Genomic DNA, 16897 nt, shown 5'->3' with positions numbered 1-16897 from the left:
AACCTACGTAATTTTATTAACCAATGTCACTCCAATGAATTCAATAGAAAAAAAGAATAGCTGGTCTTCATTCATGTAAGGAATTACAGGTCTATAAATTGGCTAAAGTCTGGGAATTGGGCAATGGCCTGTGACTTTAAATAATGGTGGTTTAAGAAGGCTTTTCTTGTTCTGAAGTCCTTTGGTTTATTCCAATAAATACCTTTAGTGTGTTGCCCATTGATTTTATTCTTAAGAGATTCCAGGATTAAGTAGGCATAGCCTGGAATCTCTATCAGAGCATGCTGCTTGCCACCAAATTAATTATGTAGAATGAAATAAAAACCATAGTCAGGACCCAGGTGTTCCTAAATCTTATCTCTTCCTCTGCCTTTCCAGTTGCCTATTTCAGTTTGTGGACTTGGGTCTTAAGTCTTAGAAAGGTCTCCTAGTCTGTCATTTTTATATCTGAGATAATATTTATGCTTTGATAAGATTTTATATTCCTATCCTCCATGCTCCTCTTTTATCTTTTTATTATTTCCCCCTGAATTTTAGGGTATTCTCTCAAACTTCTACCCCATTTATCTTTATTTTGTGTTAACTTTTACCATGCAGTTTTAAATTTCTTATGTGTATAGAGTTACTTCTAATCTCAGTTGTGGCATCTTAATAACTACTTAGTCATATAAAATGCAATATTTTTTGACCTTTTAGAAAACAGGAATCAGACTTTTGAAAAAATTCTTTGCCATTTCCTTCAGTACATGTATTGCTGAGGGGAGCATTTCTTTGATTTCTTTTAAGTGGTTCCCTCATTTTTTAAGGTTCAATGTTTTTCTCTTTCTTATCCTCATAAAAAAAATTGATAATTGTCAATTGTTAATTTAGATTCAAAGTTGAGCTGTGTCCTATCATAATAGAGTTGATTCTTATAGGAATTTGGGGAATATTTTATAGTTCTGAATATTTGCCTAGCCATTTAAAAAATTCTAACAAGCTGGCTCAGCCGGTGTGGCCCACTGGTTGAGTGTTGACCTATGAACATGGTTCGATTCCCAGTCAGGGCATATCCCCAGGTTGCAGGCTCAATCCCCAGTGTGAGGGTGTGCAGGAGGCAGCCAATCAATATTTTCTCTCATCATTGATGCCTCTATCTCTCCATCTCCCTGTCTGAAATCAATAAAAATATTTTTTTAAAAATTCTAACAATTAAAGAAAGTTGGCAGAATTGTCGGGATCTTTGTGTGCTAAAGAATTTTTCTCTACCTACTCTCTTTTATCCATACTTTTGTGGCCAGCCATGCCATTGACAAGGCCTAGGTGTACCTAACCTGCCTCACGATCTTGCCATGGCTGGCCTTCCTTAGTGCTGTCCAGGACTCAGCCTGTTGCCCTTGGTCTAAGAATCCTAGTTTGTATAATGATGCTGACACGTCTAAATATTACCGATTGACACAGGGTAGGGAGTGCAGACAGTGTCCCCTGTTGGTTTTCCATCTACTGTTGCTTCTAGCACTCACTTCTTTGAGTTATGGGTTGGAGAAGTCTGCATGAGGGAAAATAGTTTTCTCACAGGAGGAGGAGGAGATCTCTTATGGATTTTATTTGGCTTCTTTCTGTTTATATCACGTCTGTCCAATACCTAGTAGAAATTTGTTAGTTTCTGGAAACTAAAGATTGTTCTTTGTGTTACAGCATTTTTATATATGTATATATTCCTATTTTTTTATTCCTGTTATTTCAGTAGAATTTTTTGAAAATGTGAAAGGCAGTGAAAAGTTAGATGCATTTTGTTTATCTCTCTATTATCTTGCCCAGTGTATATAATTTTTATTAACATATTCAATTTGATAAATACAGGCATATAATTATTTTTAAGACTATGTTTACATACAAATTTACATAATGTTAATTTCATTTAATTTTTACAGCTGTCTGTCCAGAAGCTAATTAATATTTATTATTTGCTTTTTAGAAAATGGATTCTACATCCCTATTACCAACATTTTTAGATATGGATCTGACAATATCACATACAGAAATTTGTCCCAAGGACATTCTGGTGAAATTTCAAGGGAGAAGTAATATTGAATGTGAGTTTGACTATCACATATTGCAGAGGGAGATACAGCATATTCCAAAAGTAAAAAAGAATGTGGACATTGACGAATTTTGTTTGGTAGAAGAAAGAGTATCTGGAGAATGGCAGAGAGGAAGAGTTTTGGAAAAAACACACGAACTCTATACTGTGCTCCTAATAGATCGTGGAGAAGAACTAAGAGTCAGTAGTATGCAGGTTGCTTCAGCCTGTGGCAAGTTATTTGAACTACCACCACGGGTAGTATTTGGTATTTTTGCAAACATACTACCGATTGGAGAAAAATGGTCTCCTAAGGCCTTGAATTATTTCCAGTCATTAGTAGGACTTCAAGTGAAAGGTTGTATAATACAAGCTATTTTGCCTCTTCACATGATTATTCTTGAAGTGCCAAAAATTATATCCCAGGTTCTTGAATTAAAATTAGGAAGACTTATTGATGGGGATTCATTTTGTCTTATTGTGGAAATGTTAAAAGAATTCCCACATCAAATTCCTGATTTATTACAACATAAGACACCTGAATTATCATTACATAATAATGATACTTTACTTGATATCCAACATGTTCTGGATAGTTTGCAGCCATCTTTGCCAATAGGTAATATTGAAAGTGTAAAGGTATCATCTGCATTGAGCCCAAGTAAATTTTATTGTCAATTAATTAAATGGATTCCAGAGTTAGAAGACTTGACAGTATGCATGAATTTGCATTATGATATCAATCAAGAAAGTAGTCCTACTTGTGATAATTTTGGACTACTTTGTGTTGCCAAAAGGAGAAATGGACAGTGGCATAGAGGCATTCTTCAGCAGCTCTTGCCTGATAATCAAGTGAAAATTTGGTTTATGGATTATGGCAGTAGTGAGGTTATACCCTCAATTCATGTAAAGAAACTTAAACAGGATTTTATTTCAGTACCATTGTTTTCATTTCCATGTTCTCTGACATATTTACACAGTCCAGATAAAAATGTAAGAAAATTTCAACTCAGTGTCTTTAAACAAGCCTTGTTAGGACAAATAGTATATGCACAGATTGATTGGCTCAATAAGGATGAGCATTTGTATTATGTAACATTACAAACTCAAGAGTCTACAATGAATTCTAAGTGTCTGCTAAAGACTGTAGGCACACAAGTACTTTGCCCACTTTCTGATTTAAAAATATCGAATATGTTGAGAGAGACTAGTACTTCTGCTGTAAATAGCATGGCAGTTGAGAATTTTATTGGAAATACTGAACAGTTGGTAAACTCTCTGAATAATAAAGGCAGTTTGAAAGTAGGTTTTCCTATTAAAACTATAGAAATGGAGATAGAAGCTGCCTACATAGCTTTTGTAGCATATGTCTTAAACCCATCAAATTTCTGGGTACGCACCAATGAACATCAGAATGAATTTCAAGATATAATGAAAAATATAAACAGATTTTATGATTTATGTGAAAATGATGAACTAATTCTAAGAAATCCAGAACCTGGATCATTTTGTTGTGCGAGATATAGCAAGGATAGACGTTTTTACAGAGCTGTCATCAATGAAATTAATGGTTATAAAATTAATGTGTATTTTTTGGATTATGGAAATACTGATTCCATACCATTTTTTGATGTAAGAACTTTGCTTCCAGAATTTTGTGAGTTGCCTGCCTTAGCCATGTGCTGTTCACTTGTACATATATTTCCTGTTGAAGATATTTGGGTGAAGGCAGCAACTGATTATTTTAAAAAAATTGTCTTAAACAAAGCAGTTTTGCTTCAAGTTATAGCAAAAAAAGATGACAAGTACACTGTAAATATTCAGAGTATTGAAGCCTCTGAAAATATTGATGTTGTCTCTCTTATGGTACAAGCTGGATATGCAGAATATTGGGAAGTAGAGCCAGAATGTTATCCCAAATCTGTAAGTCAATGTTCAGTGTTAAATTTAAAATCTAAAAACAAAGTTAATATTAAGAAGATCTTATCTGCCCTTCCTGAAGGACCTAAACCTAAAAAGTATCATTCAAATAAGCTTAAAGAAAGTAATTATTCTTTGGCAAAGTCCCCAGCTATTAATTTCTCAAATTTAAAGAATCCTCTCACCTTGTCTGTGGAACCTGAGTTACCATGGCCTTATAAAGAATATATGTTTAAACCAGGAACAGTCCTTGAAGTGAAGTGTTCTTATTGTTATGGCCCAGGTGACTTTTCATGCCAGCTTCAATGTAAGTTAGAAGACCTAAAATTACTGATGGAACAAATTCAGAATTATTATAGCATTCATTCTGATCCTTATCAGATTGGGCAGATAGCTTGTGTTGCTAAGTATTCCAAAGATAGGAAGTGGTATAGAGCTGCTATTTTGACTCAAGTATCAAATAAAGAAGTTGATGTAGTATTTGTTGATTATGGTTACCAGGAAAGAGTTTTAATTAAAGATCTTTGTGCAATTAACCCATATTTTCTTTTTTTAGAAGGCCAAGCCTTTAGATGTAGACTTAACCATTTAATTGAACCCATTAGTTGTAAATTATTAAGTTGGACAAGAGAAGCATGCAGAGACTTTGGGAATTTTATTTCTTCATCCAGAGGGTTATTGACTTGTGTCATCTGTGCCTTAGTTCTTATACATCCAAACCATTTATGTAACTTGGTAGATTTACAATCTCCATTTACAAGTGCAAAAGAATTTCTTATTAATCATGGCTCGGCACAGTATAGTACATTATCAAAGCCATTCCCATCTTCAGTTAGTCTTTACAGCTACTATTATTCTTCCTTTAATATAAAAATTGGAAGTGAGGAAGAAATATATATATCTCATATATATAGTCCCAAAAAGTTTTATTGCCAATTTAGTAGAAATAATAAAGACCTAAAGATGATAGAAACAAAAATCACAGAGATTAATAACCTCAAAAATTACCCAGAATATTCTAGCAAAAAGAGATTGTGCTTATGTAAATATGTAGAGGATGGTCTCTCTTATAGAGCTTTAGCAATGCCAAAGTCAGATTCATTATCTGACTTTCTGGTCTATTTTGTGGACTTTGGAAATAAGCAATTAGTAGAAGAAAGCATGTTGAGGGTTATTTCAGATCAGTTTCCAGAGTTGCTGTTTACACCTATGCAAGCTGTTAAGTGCTTTTTGTCAGATCTTAGAGATGTAGATATTCCAGTAGAAATCAATAGGTGGTTTGAAGATAGTTTCTTGGGAAGACCATTAAGGGCAGTAATATTGTCCAAGGAGTCAGATGGCCAGCTTGGTGTAGAATTGTATGATGGATATCAACATATAAATCAGAAAATTAAAATGTTGCTTCATGCTTATGGAAAAAAACATTGTGACCCAGCACACTGTGTGGAAAAGGGCCTTAAAATAAATGAGAATAAGAGACTTGCTGTTTCTTTGAAAGGCAAAAGAGAAAACCATCACCATGATATGACAAATAAAACCAGCCTAGTAACATATTCTGAAAGCAAAATACATCAATTAATGAATTCCAAAGGTATATATGCCCGGGTTTTGAAACCATCAGTTTGTTATAAAATTGAGCCTGTGTCAAAAAACAAAGTAAAGAAGTCTTTGAATGATGGACTTAAAAATAAAGGTGTAGACATTGTCCCTGGATTTGCACATACTCTTGATGAAAGTGATGTGGGCAAGAAATCAGTAAGGGTTGTGCCACAGTCTTTTATCAGAGAATTACATCAAGTAGCCTCACAAAACCCATATAATGTTACAAGACCACAGATCACAGACCTTCCTGAACCCAAAATTTACTTAAATGCTAAAGTTAAAGGATATGTTTCTAATATCAGTAACCCAGCAAGTTTCCATATTCGTCTTGAGGAGAATGAAAATGTAATCATCAGACTTGCAGATGCTCTAAATGAAAGAAGAGCAGATATAGTGAGCGAGAGAAAATCAGTTAAACCTATCGTGGGAGATCTTGTAATTGCAGAATACTCTACTGAAAATGCCATTTACAGAGCCGTTATCAAGAACACTTTGCCAGGAAATTTTTTTGAAGTGGAATTTATTGACTATGGTAACACTGAAATAGTAAACATATCTAAAATTTATGAACTTAAGAGAGAATTCTTAACTATTCCTCAGCTAGGACTCCATTCTTTTCTCAGTGGAGTAAAGTGGAATGAGCCTGGTGAAATATGGGACAGTAAAACTATAGATTATTTTGCTTCACAAGTAAGTAACAAAACAGTTTCTTGTGAATTTTTGAAAAAGCATGAGCAGAAATGGGAAGTAAACATAATTTGTGATGAAAAATATGTCATTAATGAACTACTGAAATGGACAGCATGTCCAAAACTACAGAAAACAGTATTGCAGAGGCCTCAGGTTGATTCTCAGAAGGTAAGCCCTGATGACGATAGTGAAATGAAGAAAGTGAGATCAAATGAATATGAAAGTTCTCTGATCCTTCAACCATCCTACCGACAGCTGGTTAATATTCCTTTTGAACGGTTAAAACCTGGACAACTTGAAAAGGCTGAAATTCTTTATGTTTCAAAAAGTGGGGCATTTTATGTGAAGTTATCTAAAAATAAAAAAATATTATCAGATTTAACAGTATTAATTACTAAAGAAGTAAAACAACCCTTTTCACCAATGGAAAATATTGAAAAAGGCTTAGAATGCTTGGCAAAATCTAAAACTTTGAAGTGGTATCGATCAAAAGTAGAAAAAAAGTGTGTTGATGAGACAGTGCTTGTTTTTTTAGTAGATTGTGGTAGGTATGACATAGTGCCTTTAGGTAATATCAGGGTACTTAGTAATGAAATCAGAAATATTCCAAGACAAGCTGTGCCTTGTAAATGGGTTTGGTTTGAAAATTTTAGAAACATGGCATTTGAGTCCATTGTGCATTTATTTGCTCATTTGGAAATAGACATCCTTTTCCTAAAATATTTAAACTTTGCCTGGGAAGTAGAAATTTTGGTAGATGGCCTGTTACTTTTGGAATATTTAAATTTAAATACAGTTCATGTCGAAGAAAACAAACTTAGATCTTCAGAAGTTATTTTCAGTGTGGCTTCTAAGACTCCTGTGTCATCATGTACAATAAGATCTTTTACTTGGGCACAACTCCAAAGTGGTAGGCGATATTCTGGTATTGCCACTGCTGTTTCTGATCCATCAGACTTCTGCATTCAGTTAGATGATTTCTTTGACACAATGAAATCTGTCTTTATGTTGCTTTCTGATCTACCAGAAACCTTGCAAACAGTGTCTCAAGAGCACATAATTCCGGGTTGTAGTTGTTTGTTCAAATATGAACTGGAAGATCAATGGAATAGAATAGAAATTTCTGAAGTCTCTGATCAGTCTTTACTTATTGTGTTGATTGACTATGGATTTTCCATTTACATACCTTATTCAGATATAAGAAATCTTAGAGTTGTTCCCGAGGACCTTCTGAATTTGCCAAGGCTAAGTTATCCTTGTGCCTTATACGATATCTTACCTGCTAACGGGAAACATTGGAATGAAGAAGCCAAAAGTTTTTTTCTAGATTTCCTAAGTAAGCCAGGCTTAGATTTTCAGTTTAGAGAATATAGTTTTGAAACAAAACTGAAAGTAGATGTCATTTATGAGAAAAACAGTCTGGCAGATATCTTAGTTGCAAATGGTTTTGCAATGTATTCTAAAGATTCAGATCATTTTGATGCAGTTACTACTACTGGATCTACTAAAATCCAATATAAATTACAGAGGAAGCCTGTTTACTCATTATTAGATCACAGTTGTTACAAAAGAGAAAATATAAATTGTACATGCACTGAGAAACAGAAGCTAAAAAAGCAGAAAACTATAAAGAGGAAAGATGTCTGTAAGAACCCCTTAAGCAAAAGCCATGTTAGTAAAAGATTATATTCTAGAAATCTAACACTGAGGAATAAGGTTGAAAGTGGAAAACATAATCCTCAAAGTACCATTCCATTTGATAAGTGTGCCTCAGCTTCATTTTTGGAACTGTTACCTAATGGTTTGAAGAACAATACTAATTGCATTGAAAACATAGTAAAAAAGCTACCAATTGGAGAAATACAGGAAAAGAACAAAATGGATTTGAGAACAGCAGTACCAGCAATGCATGTTAATGGAAAAATATCAGAAGAACACTTAAAGGGTAAGTAGCCAGTTATAAAAAGTAGATTTTTTTTGTAGATTCTATTTTTGATTCTTTATAAAAGTTTTTTATATATGAAAATTATCCAAATTGAAAATATCCTACTGCAAGAAAATTTACTAAAAAACCTGAAAAAAAGAATAAACTTGGAATGATCATTTGAACAATAAAATGATCACTTGAACAGCAACCTTTGAGAATGTAAACAAAGTATAGACGATTTTAACCACACATGCGTGTACATGTTACAGATAATTTCAGGGTTTCACAGAACTTCTGATGGTCCATAGATCTCAAATTAATAAATCTTGCTGCTATTAGGGAGCTTCCTGGGCTCATTTTGAAGAATCAATTTTCTATTATGTATTTTTATCAGATGAAATATATATTTAGTTTTTTTTAGTGTGCTTTTATCAGAGAGAGAGTAAGGGAGAGGGTAGATGAGAGAGGAACATCATCGTTCTGCTGCCTCCTGCATGGCCCCTACTGGAGATCAAACCTGCAACCTGACCGGGAATCGAACCCTGACCTCCTGGTTCATAGCTCGACGCTCAACCACTGAGCCACGCCAGCCGGGCAGTAAGTTAAGTTTCTGATACGGCAAGAAACAAATATTTAGGATAGTGTATACATATGTACACATGCACACATTTGTAGAGTAATGGTTAGATTAATGGTTACACTTCTTTTTTGAAGGTAGGATTTATGGATAAGAGACAATTATAGTTTTAAGTAAAGACTAGAATAGGCTATATGTGTTTCTCCAAAGTGGATATACACTGAGTGGCCAGATTATTATGACCACCCCATCAGTACTTTGTTGGGCCACCTTTTGCCTTCTATACTGTGGCGATTCTTCTTGGCATTGACTCCACGAGATGTTGAAAGGTGATGCGAGGAATCTGACACCATGCCTGATGAATAGCACTGTCCAGTTCTGTGAGATTGGATGGTTGTGGAACCAGCTGCCTGATGGCTCTTTTAACTTCGTCCCACAAATGCTCAATTGAATTGAGATCTGGTGATTGTGGGGGCCACCTAAGCAAGGTAAAGTCTCCCTCATGTTCTTGAAACCACTCCTGCACAATACGAGCACCGTGGCATGGCGCATTGTCTTGTTGGAAGAAGCCATCTCCATTGGAATACGCCATCAACATGATAGGATGAACTTGATCAGCAATGATACTTAGGTATGTTGTGCTGTTCAGACGTTGTTCCACACGAATTAAAGGGTCCAAATCATGCCAGGAAAACATGCCCCAAACCATAGCACTGCCCCCACCAGCTTGAAGGGTTGTACTCATGCATGTGGGGTGCATGCTTTCATGCTGTTTCTGCCAAATTCTCACTCTGCCATCTGCATGATGCAACTGGAAATGTGATTCATTGGGCCACATGACTTTTTTCCAATGCTCGACTGTCCAATCCTTGTGTTCCTGTGCGAATTGGAGGCGTTTTATCTTGGTAACTGCAGACAGCAAAGGTGTTTGAACAGGCCTTCAGCTTCCATATCCCATACGAAGCAGTGTTTGGCTAATTTGCCTACAAATGTCAGGTGGTCATAATAATCTGGCCACTCAGTGTATATTACTAATTGTTTAAGAAAAGATGTTTTTATTTGTTAGACTACATGTGTAATTACATGTATATGTTATAGCATGTATAATATGTATAATTTGTGCTCTTTTTGTTCTATTGTGACTTCTTAGGAATTAAGTAAAAAGAAATTTTAATTATAGTAGGAATTTTCAAAATAAACTCTGGAATAATTCTCAATAAAATATACAGTGCCTTGAAAATCATTAATTTTTGCTTGTTTTTCAGTAGAGGGAGATGAAAGCTCAGATCGTTTATGCATCAATTTGGCAACAAATGACACATAGGACACCCAATAATTACTCTTTTGCTTTAGATGCTCCAGATACATAATCAAAGTGGTAAGCATAGGACAACTTTTAACATTAAAGTACATTAAAGAAATCTAGATTGTTCAGATTACTTCCCCAGGAGACAATGATTAGAATGTTACAGAAATTCTATGTGAGCAAGAATTGTGATGATATGATTTGAAAAAACTTACATAGAAAATGTGGCTCAACCCCTAAAGTACAGTTGACCCTTGAACAACACTGGCTTGAACTGCATGGGTCTGCTTATATGTGTATTTTTTTTCAATAAATATACAGCTGGCTTTCCAGATCCCTGGGTTTCACATCCATAGATTCAACCAACTGCAGATAGAAAACAGTATCTTCAGTCCAAGGTTCAGAATCTATGTAGGGGGCCAATGTGCACATTTTTCTACACCATCTAAAATAATAAATGCGTAATATGCTAATTAGACTGCACGTCCTTCTGGACATCCTTCTGTCCTTCTAGATGAAGCTGGGGCTGCGAGGGAAGCCCGGGTCCTGGGTACCAGAGGGAAGCCGGTGCCGGCAGCTAGAGGAAGGAAGGCCTACTCTTGCACGAATTTCATGCATCGGGCCTCTAGTTTTATATAAGAGACTTGAGCATCAATGGATTTTGGTATTCACGGGGGTCCTAGAACCAATCACTGATGGACTATAGTTCAGTTTTGGGGAAGTCAAAGTTATAGCAGATGGTCGATGCACCTAACCCCCAAGTTGTTCAAGGGTAAACATCTTATTCGATACACTATTTGCAGGTGGTTTCACAGTCATTAGATAATATTATCATTACCTTCAGCTGTTTTTCAGGTGTCTCCTAACAAAGCCTTTGTTTAATTTGTTACTTTGTACAGTAATAATTATAATACATAGAGAATTAATGCTACATAACTATATTCCCTAGAAAATGTAGGTGCTCATAGGACTAATATTTATTAAAAGGATGTAGAAGTTGGCTTAATTTCATCCTTCCCTCTAGCTCACAAGAAAATATGAAAAAATTTTCATCTTTTCACTTTATTGTATTTTATAGTTATATTTAATTTGGTCTTATATAAAGTATTTTTGGTTGTTGTGGATATTTGTGACATTCAAGAACACTACTATCTATTTGGAGGGTAGGTATTTGTCAATGCATTTACCTGTGAATTGAAATGTATTTTGTAAGTAATCACTGAGCAAACTGTGAGTCTTGTTTTGGTGCAAAGATAGAACCATGAAGTTATGTAAGTATACTTAAGAGTCAGTGTAAGCCAAATAGATTTGAAGAACTAGAGAGATGGTGATTTAAAGAGTATTTGGAAAAACTTAGAAATTTCCTAAGCTTGCTAGGGACAATCAGTTTTATTGTTATTTGTTCATGTACATTGGATATGTTGGTATTGTTGTCACTTTTTGAGATTAGGAAACAATTTCTAGAAGTAGTATTGTTTATGAATACTAGTAAGTTTAATTTTGGTATCCTGAAAAGAAAGTTTATTCAAGGCTAGGAAACTTTATGTATATTTTTTGCATTACAAGTTAATCTCTGAATTCACCTGTAAAGCAATTTGGGCATGGACTTTTCTTCGTGAGAAAATTGTTAGTTACTACTAAATTTTTTTTTACTCGTTATAGATGTGTTCAGTTTTTCTATTTCTTCTGAGTCAGTTAAGTGTGGGTTATTTGTGTCATTCTAGGAATTTGTCCTTTTCACCCAAATTGTCTATGTTGTCATAAAGTCATCATATGTCATAAAACTTTTTATTTCTGTAGAGTCAGTAATGATGTTCCCAGTTTAATTTTTAATTTTGATTATTTGCCCTTCTTCAGTTTTGAAAAATTGTGGCAAAATGCACATAGAGTTTACCATCTTAACCATTTTTCAGTATGGAGTTCAGTGTTATTAAGTACATTCAATATGGAATTCAGTGTTATTAAGTACATTGTTGTGCCACCATCACCACCATCCATCTTTGGAACTCTTTTCACCTTGCAAAACTGAAACTATATCAATTAAATACTAACTCCCCATTAAATCCTCCCCACAGTTCCTGGCAACTACCATTCAACTTTTTATTTTGATGAATGGTACCTCATATGAGTGGAATCACATAGTATTTGTCCCTTTGAGATTTGTTCCTATGTGAAATAGCAACATGTATTTAAGGTTCAGGCATGTTGTAGGATGTTAGAAATTTCTTCCTTTTTAAGGCTGATGGATTTTCAGTTTTTACAGCACCATTTACTACCAAAGACTATTCTTTGTCTGTTGAGTTGTTGTAGAACCTTTGGCCAGTACCCATTTTCTTGATTGCTACAGCTCTGGCGTGTTTTTGAAATCAGAAAGTATAAGTCCTCATATCTGTTCTTTTTCAAAATTATTTTGGCTCTCCTGGATCCCTTATATTTCCAAATGAATTTGAGGATCATCTTGTAAAAGTCTGCAAAAATGCCAGCATGAATTTTTATAGCAATTAGTTGAATCAAGATTAATTTGGGTTGAGTTGCTATCATAGCAATATTGAGTCTTTTAAGCCATGAACAGGGGAATATCTCTCCATTTGTTGACCTTTACTTTCCCTCAGTAACAATTATAATTTTTTAGTACACAAATCTTGAACAGTTTTTATTATATTTATTTTAAATATTTTTTCTTTTGAGGCCATTGTGAAAGATACTGTATTATTTTATTTTCCAATTGTTCATTGTTTATTTATAGGAATACAATTGATTTTTGATCGTGTCCTCTGACCTTGCTGTGTTTGTTTATTCTAATTTGTGTGTGTATGTGTGTGCGTATGTGTGTTCTTTTGGGTTTTCTGAATGCAGGATTATGTCATATGCCAATAAGTAAAATTTTAGTCTTCCCTTTCCAACTTGGATGCCCTTTTTCCCCCCAGATGGCAGTGCTGAGCATCTCTATTACAGTGTTGAAAAGCAGTGGTGAGAGTAGCCATCTATGCCTTGTCTGTTTTAGGAGAAAGGCTTTGTCTTTCACCATTAAGTATGATTTTTGTGTAGGTGTTATAATCCTTAATCACATTGAGGACATTCCTTTCCATTCTAAGTTTATTGAGAATTTTCATCACGAATAAATGCTTGCTTAAACTATTTCCTTGGTTATCTATCACTTTTTCCTGCTTTCTTTCCCTAATATTTTTTTATTACATGGTAAACAAAGACAATGTAGATGTATATTGTAGTAGCTTTGGGTTATGTTATCTTTCTCTTAATATTTTGAATATTCTTCTGGTAGGTAGTAAACTTTTATTTTTTTAATGTATTTTTTATTGATTTCAGAGTGGAAGGGAGAGGGAAAGGGAGAGAAACATCAATGCTGAGATTCATTGATTGGCTGCCTCCTGCAGGCCCCCTACTGAAGAATGAGTCCACAACCCAGGCATATGGTCTGACAAGGAATCAAACCGTGGCCTCCTAGTTCATGATGCTCAACCACTGAGCCACACTGGCCTGCCCAAAACTATTAGTGTATCCCTAGATAAGTTCTAGACATTGTAGAGCAGAGACAAGCCGACCCTGAGGTGTCCTGTTGAATTTCTGCCTCACAGAATCTATGAACAACATAATGTCATTATTTTATCACTAGGTTTGGCTTTGATTTATCCTTCTGAGGCCATGGGCATTGTGCAGAGATAAGCCAACTTCATCATGCCAAGTATTAATGGATCACTTGGATCCTATCAAGGTTAAGTTTAAGGGCAGATCTATTGCAGCTGAGATAAACAGATTAGTTCTTTCTCCTTCATTATGTATGTTGACAGTAGCACTTTGATGATCTTCATCAGTTTTTCTTGATAAATTGGTGTAGGATTTTATTTTCCAAAATGAAATCACAACACCATGTGATCCTGTTTGACTTCCAAAGCGGGGTCCTGTAAGGCTGTGCACCTCTAGCTTGGTCATTGGGATACTTGTGCTTAATGCTGAGTTGCAGGTAAGAAGGCCTATTACCCTGAAGTTCCTTCGTTGTGAGGGTACCCAAGCCACACGGAGAGTCCACGCTTAGGTACTTTTTTGATGGTTCAGCCTGTAACTATTAGTGTATCCCTAGATAAGGCCTAGATATTGTGGAGCAGAGACAAGCCAACCCTGAGGTGTCCTGTCTGAATTTCTGCCTCTCAGAATTTATGAACAACATGTCATTATTTTATCACTAGGTTATGGAATAAGTTATTATATGGAAATAATAATTAAAATAGATTTTGGTACCAAAAGGGAGATGCTGCCATACTTTTGGACCTAGCCGTGGGCAGAAACTGAAAGGGCCTTGAAGAGAGGAAGCCTGACAAGCCTAAGAGAGACTATCAGTGAGGGCTTGGAGGAAGTTGGAGAAAATGTTGGGAGCTGGAGAAAAGGGGGCTGGAGACCTTTGTTAAATGTATAAGGAAAGTTAGCAAAATTGCTGCTGCCATAATATGGAAAATTGCAAATGTATCTGTTGAACCAAGGAATGAGGCTAAAGAGATTTCCAAGTGATTACTATATGCCTTCTGGTTCTCTTTTTCGAATGAGAGTGCCTATGAAGTTATTCTATGCTAGTCCCACAATCGTATGTTGGGCGTGTGTGGGCTAATATGCCACTCTATTTCATAGGTCTTCAGATCAAGAGGAACTCTACTTAAGAATCCACTGCTGGGGAACCTAATCTACATTGGGACTTGATTGAAAGGATGAGGTCTGAAACTGTCCTGATGCCCAATGGACTGAGACTTTGGAGTCTTGGGGAAGGTGTAGTGTATTATTCATATGGGAATGGTGTGAATTGTTGTGGCCAGAGGGCAGACTGTGTTACATTGTATTATCCGAAGATTGCCACATCAATATTTCTCATCTTACCTGCTCTTATCCAGGGCGAACTTGCCATTCCCCATCAGGAGGTCTTAGATCTGAGCAGGTTGGTGGCCCTTTTGACCAAAGCTTAGGGTGATGCCATGTGACCTCACAAGGCTGGGTCATGAACCGTGATGCAGCTTTCACATTCCTTTCTGACACACTTGCACCTGGTGCCCTGGACCATCACGCAGGAAATCCACTACCACATCCAAGCTGTGAGGAAACTGAAGCCACATGGGAAGGCCATGCATAAGGACTCCTGTTCTAGACCCTAGCCATTTGATGTGTCCTTGCTGAGGCCATGGGCATTGTGCAGAGATAAGCCAACTTCATCACGCCATTCATGTCCAAATTCCTAAGCTGTAAGATCCATGAACCTAATAAAATAGTTGTATTTTATACACTAAGCTTTGAGGTAGTAACTGGGACAACTGGATAACTTAAAAACCACATTATAAGTCTCATTCGACCTTTTGGTGTTTAGTTAAAGTGGCTTTATAATGAGTAAAGTATGAATTTTAGTGAAAAAGTTTATGATACACATTTTAGCTGCTTAATGGCTTATTTATTCATCTATTTGGTTTTAGTATACTAAGTCATATGGCTGTGGCTGATTTCTAGATAGTTGATGTGCCATTGCACATTAGTTTATACTGGTTTATTTGTAAACTTTCTATTTAATTTGCATTTTGTTCTTACTTGATTGGAAACTCAATAAATATAATTCTTTCAATTTGCCTCTATATTTTATACATAATTTAAATGATATAAATGCATATTGATTGAATATTAAATTTTATATTTTCAGAGGGCATAGGTGATGAGCTTTAAAAATTATGTGAAATGTTATGGATGACTTAGGAAACATGGAATTATATATTAATATTAATTCTTTTATTAATATGGGTAATAGTCTGTCTTTTAAGGAACTTCATTCCTGGTAAACTATATATCTAATTGGAGTATTTTTTATGAGGTAAAGATTGGAGGTAAAAGAGCAGATTTTTTTAGCTGTTAAGAAAAAATGTTTTTGTAATTTTTGGAGGGCTTTACTGACATCTAGTGGCATTCAGTCCTATATGCTTTAAATTCCCTTTAGCTTTATTTCTACTCATCTTTCCATGACTATATTCTCTTAATTTTTAAACTTTTTTTTAAGGAAAGAGATATTTTAGGTGCCTAAAGTGAGAATAGCATTTTTTGAGATGTGTATTATGCATATACCTCATATGTAATTTAATATAGATGAATAAATATAGTCATGTCATTCATAAGTGTAGTATTTTTTACTGCATGTTTTCTTTTCATTTTTTTTGGGGGGGGGATTTTCCTACCTTACTCCTTTTTCCATTTATATAATTTTCTTACCCCTGTCCTAAGGTAGGTCATGGTAACTGCCTAGATTTTCTCCACGTGCATCCATTTTAGTGCATGAGTGAATATAATTATATAAATATATGAATACAATGTACACATTTTTATTATGTTTTAGAAAAACAAGACCATATACAGTTTTATGCATCTCTTAAAAATCTAAGATAAGTAATGTAGTTCCATTTATTCATTTCAATGTATGCATAATTTTTAAAAGTATGGATATGTTTTCATTTCATTTTCAGCAACTTCTCTATTGATGGGCATTTATCTTTGTGGTTTTTGCCACCTTGGATGTAGTGGCAATACACATCTGTACATCTATATCCTAACATAGGGGTGACTTTGTCTCTCTGAGATAGCTTTTTAGCAGTGAGACTGGTGGGTAAATGAATGTATTTTTAATTTTAATAGATGTTGCCATATTGCTTTTAAAAGCAGGTGAAATGTCAGTAAGCAACATTAGTAGATTTTCCTGCATGAAGGTGTAAAGTGATTTATTTCAATTTCCTGATTAGTAGAAAATCTGAACAACTTTTTATGTTTAACTCTGAATTT

The 16897-nt window shown here is 35.0% G+C and overlaps 1 protein-coding gene across 1 annotated transcript; it reads left to right on the top strand.

Moving 5' to 3' along the window:
- Positions 1-1960: 1960 nt before the first annotated feature.
- TDRD15 (tudor domain containing 15) lies at positions 1961-14777 on the top strand (the record flags this gene model as incomplete). Its single annotated transcript, XM_080684974.1, has 3 exons — positions 1961-8219; positions 10044-10098; positions 14726-14777. The coding sequence occupies 3 exons, from the start codon at positions 1961-1963 to the stop codon at positions 14775-14777; spliced, it is 6366 nt and encodes a 2121-aa protein (XP_080541100.1).
- Positions 14778-16897: the final 2120 nt, after the last annotated feature.

The sequence above is a fragment of the Plecotus auritus genome (assembly GCF_963455305.1).
Source record: "Plecotus auritus genome assembly, chromosome: 8".
NCBI lineage: Eukaryota > Metazoa > Chordata > Mammalia > Chiroptera > Vespertilionidae > Plecotus > Plecotus auritus.
The sequence above is the reverse complement of the archived record's forward strand: the minus strand, read 5'-3'. Positions and strand labels throughout refer to the sequence as shown.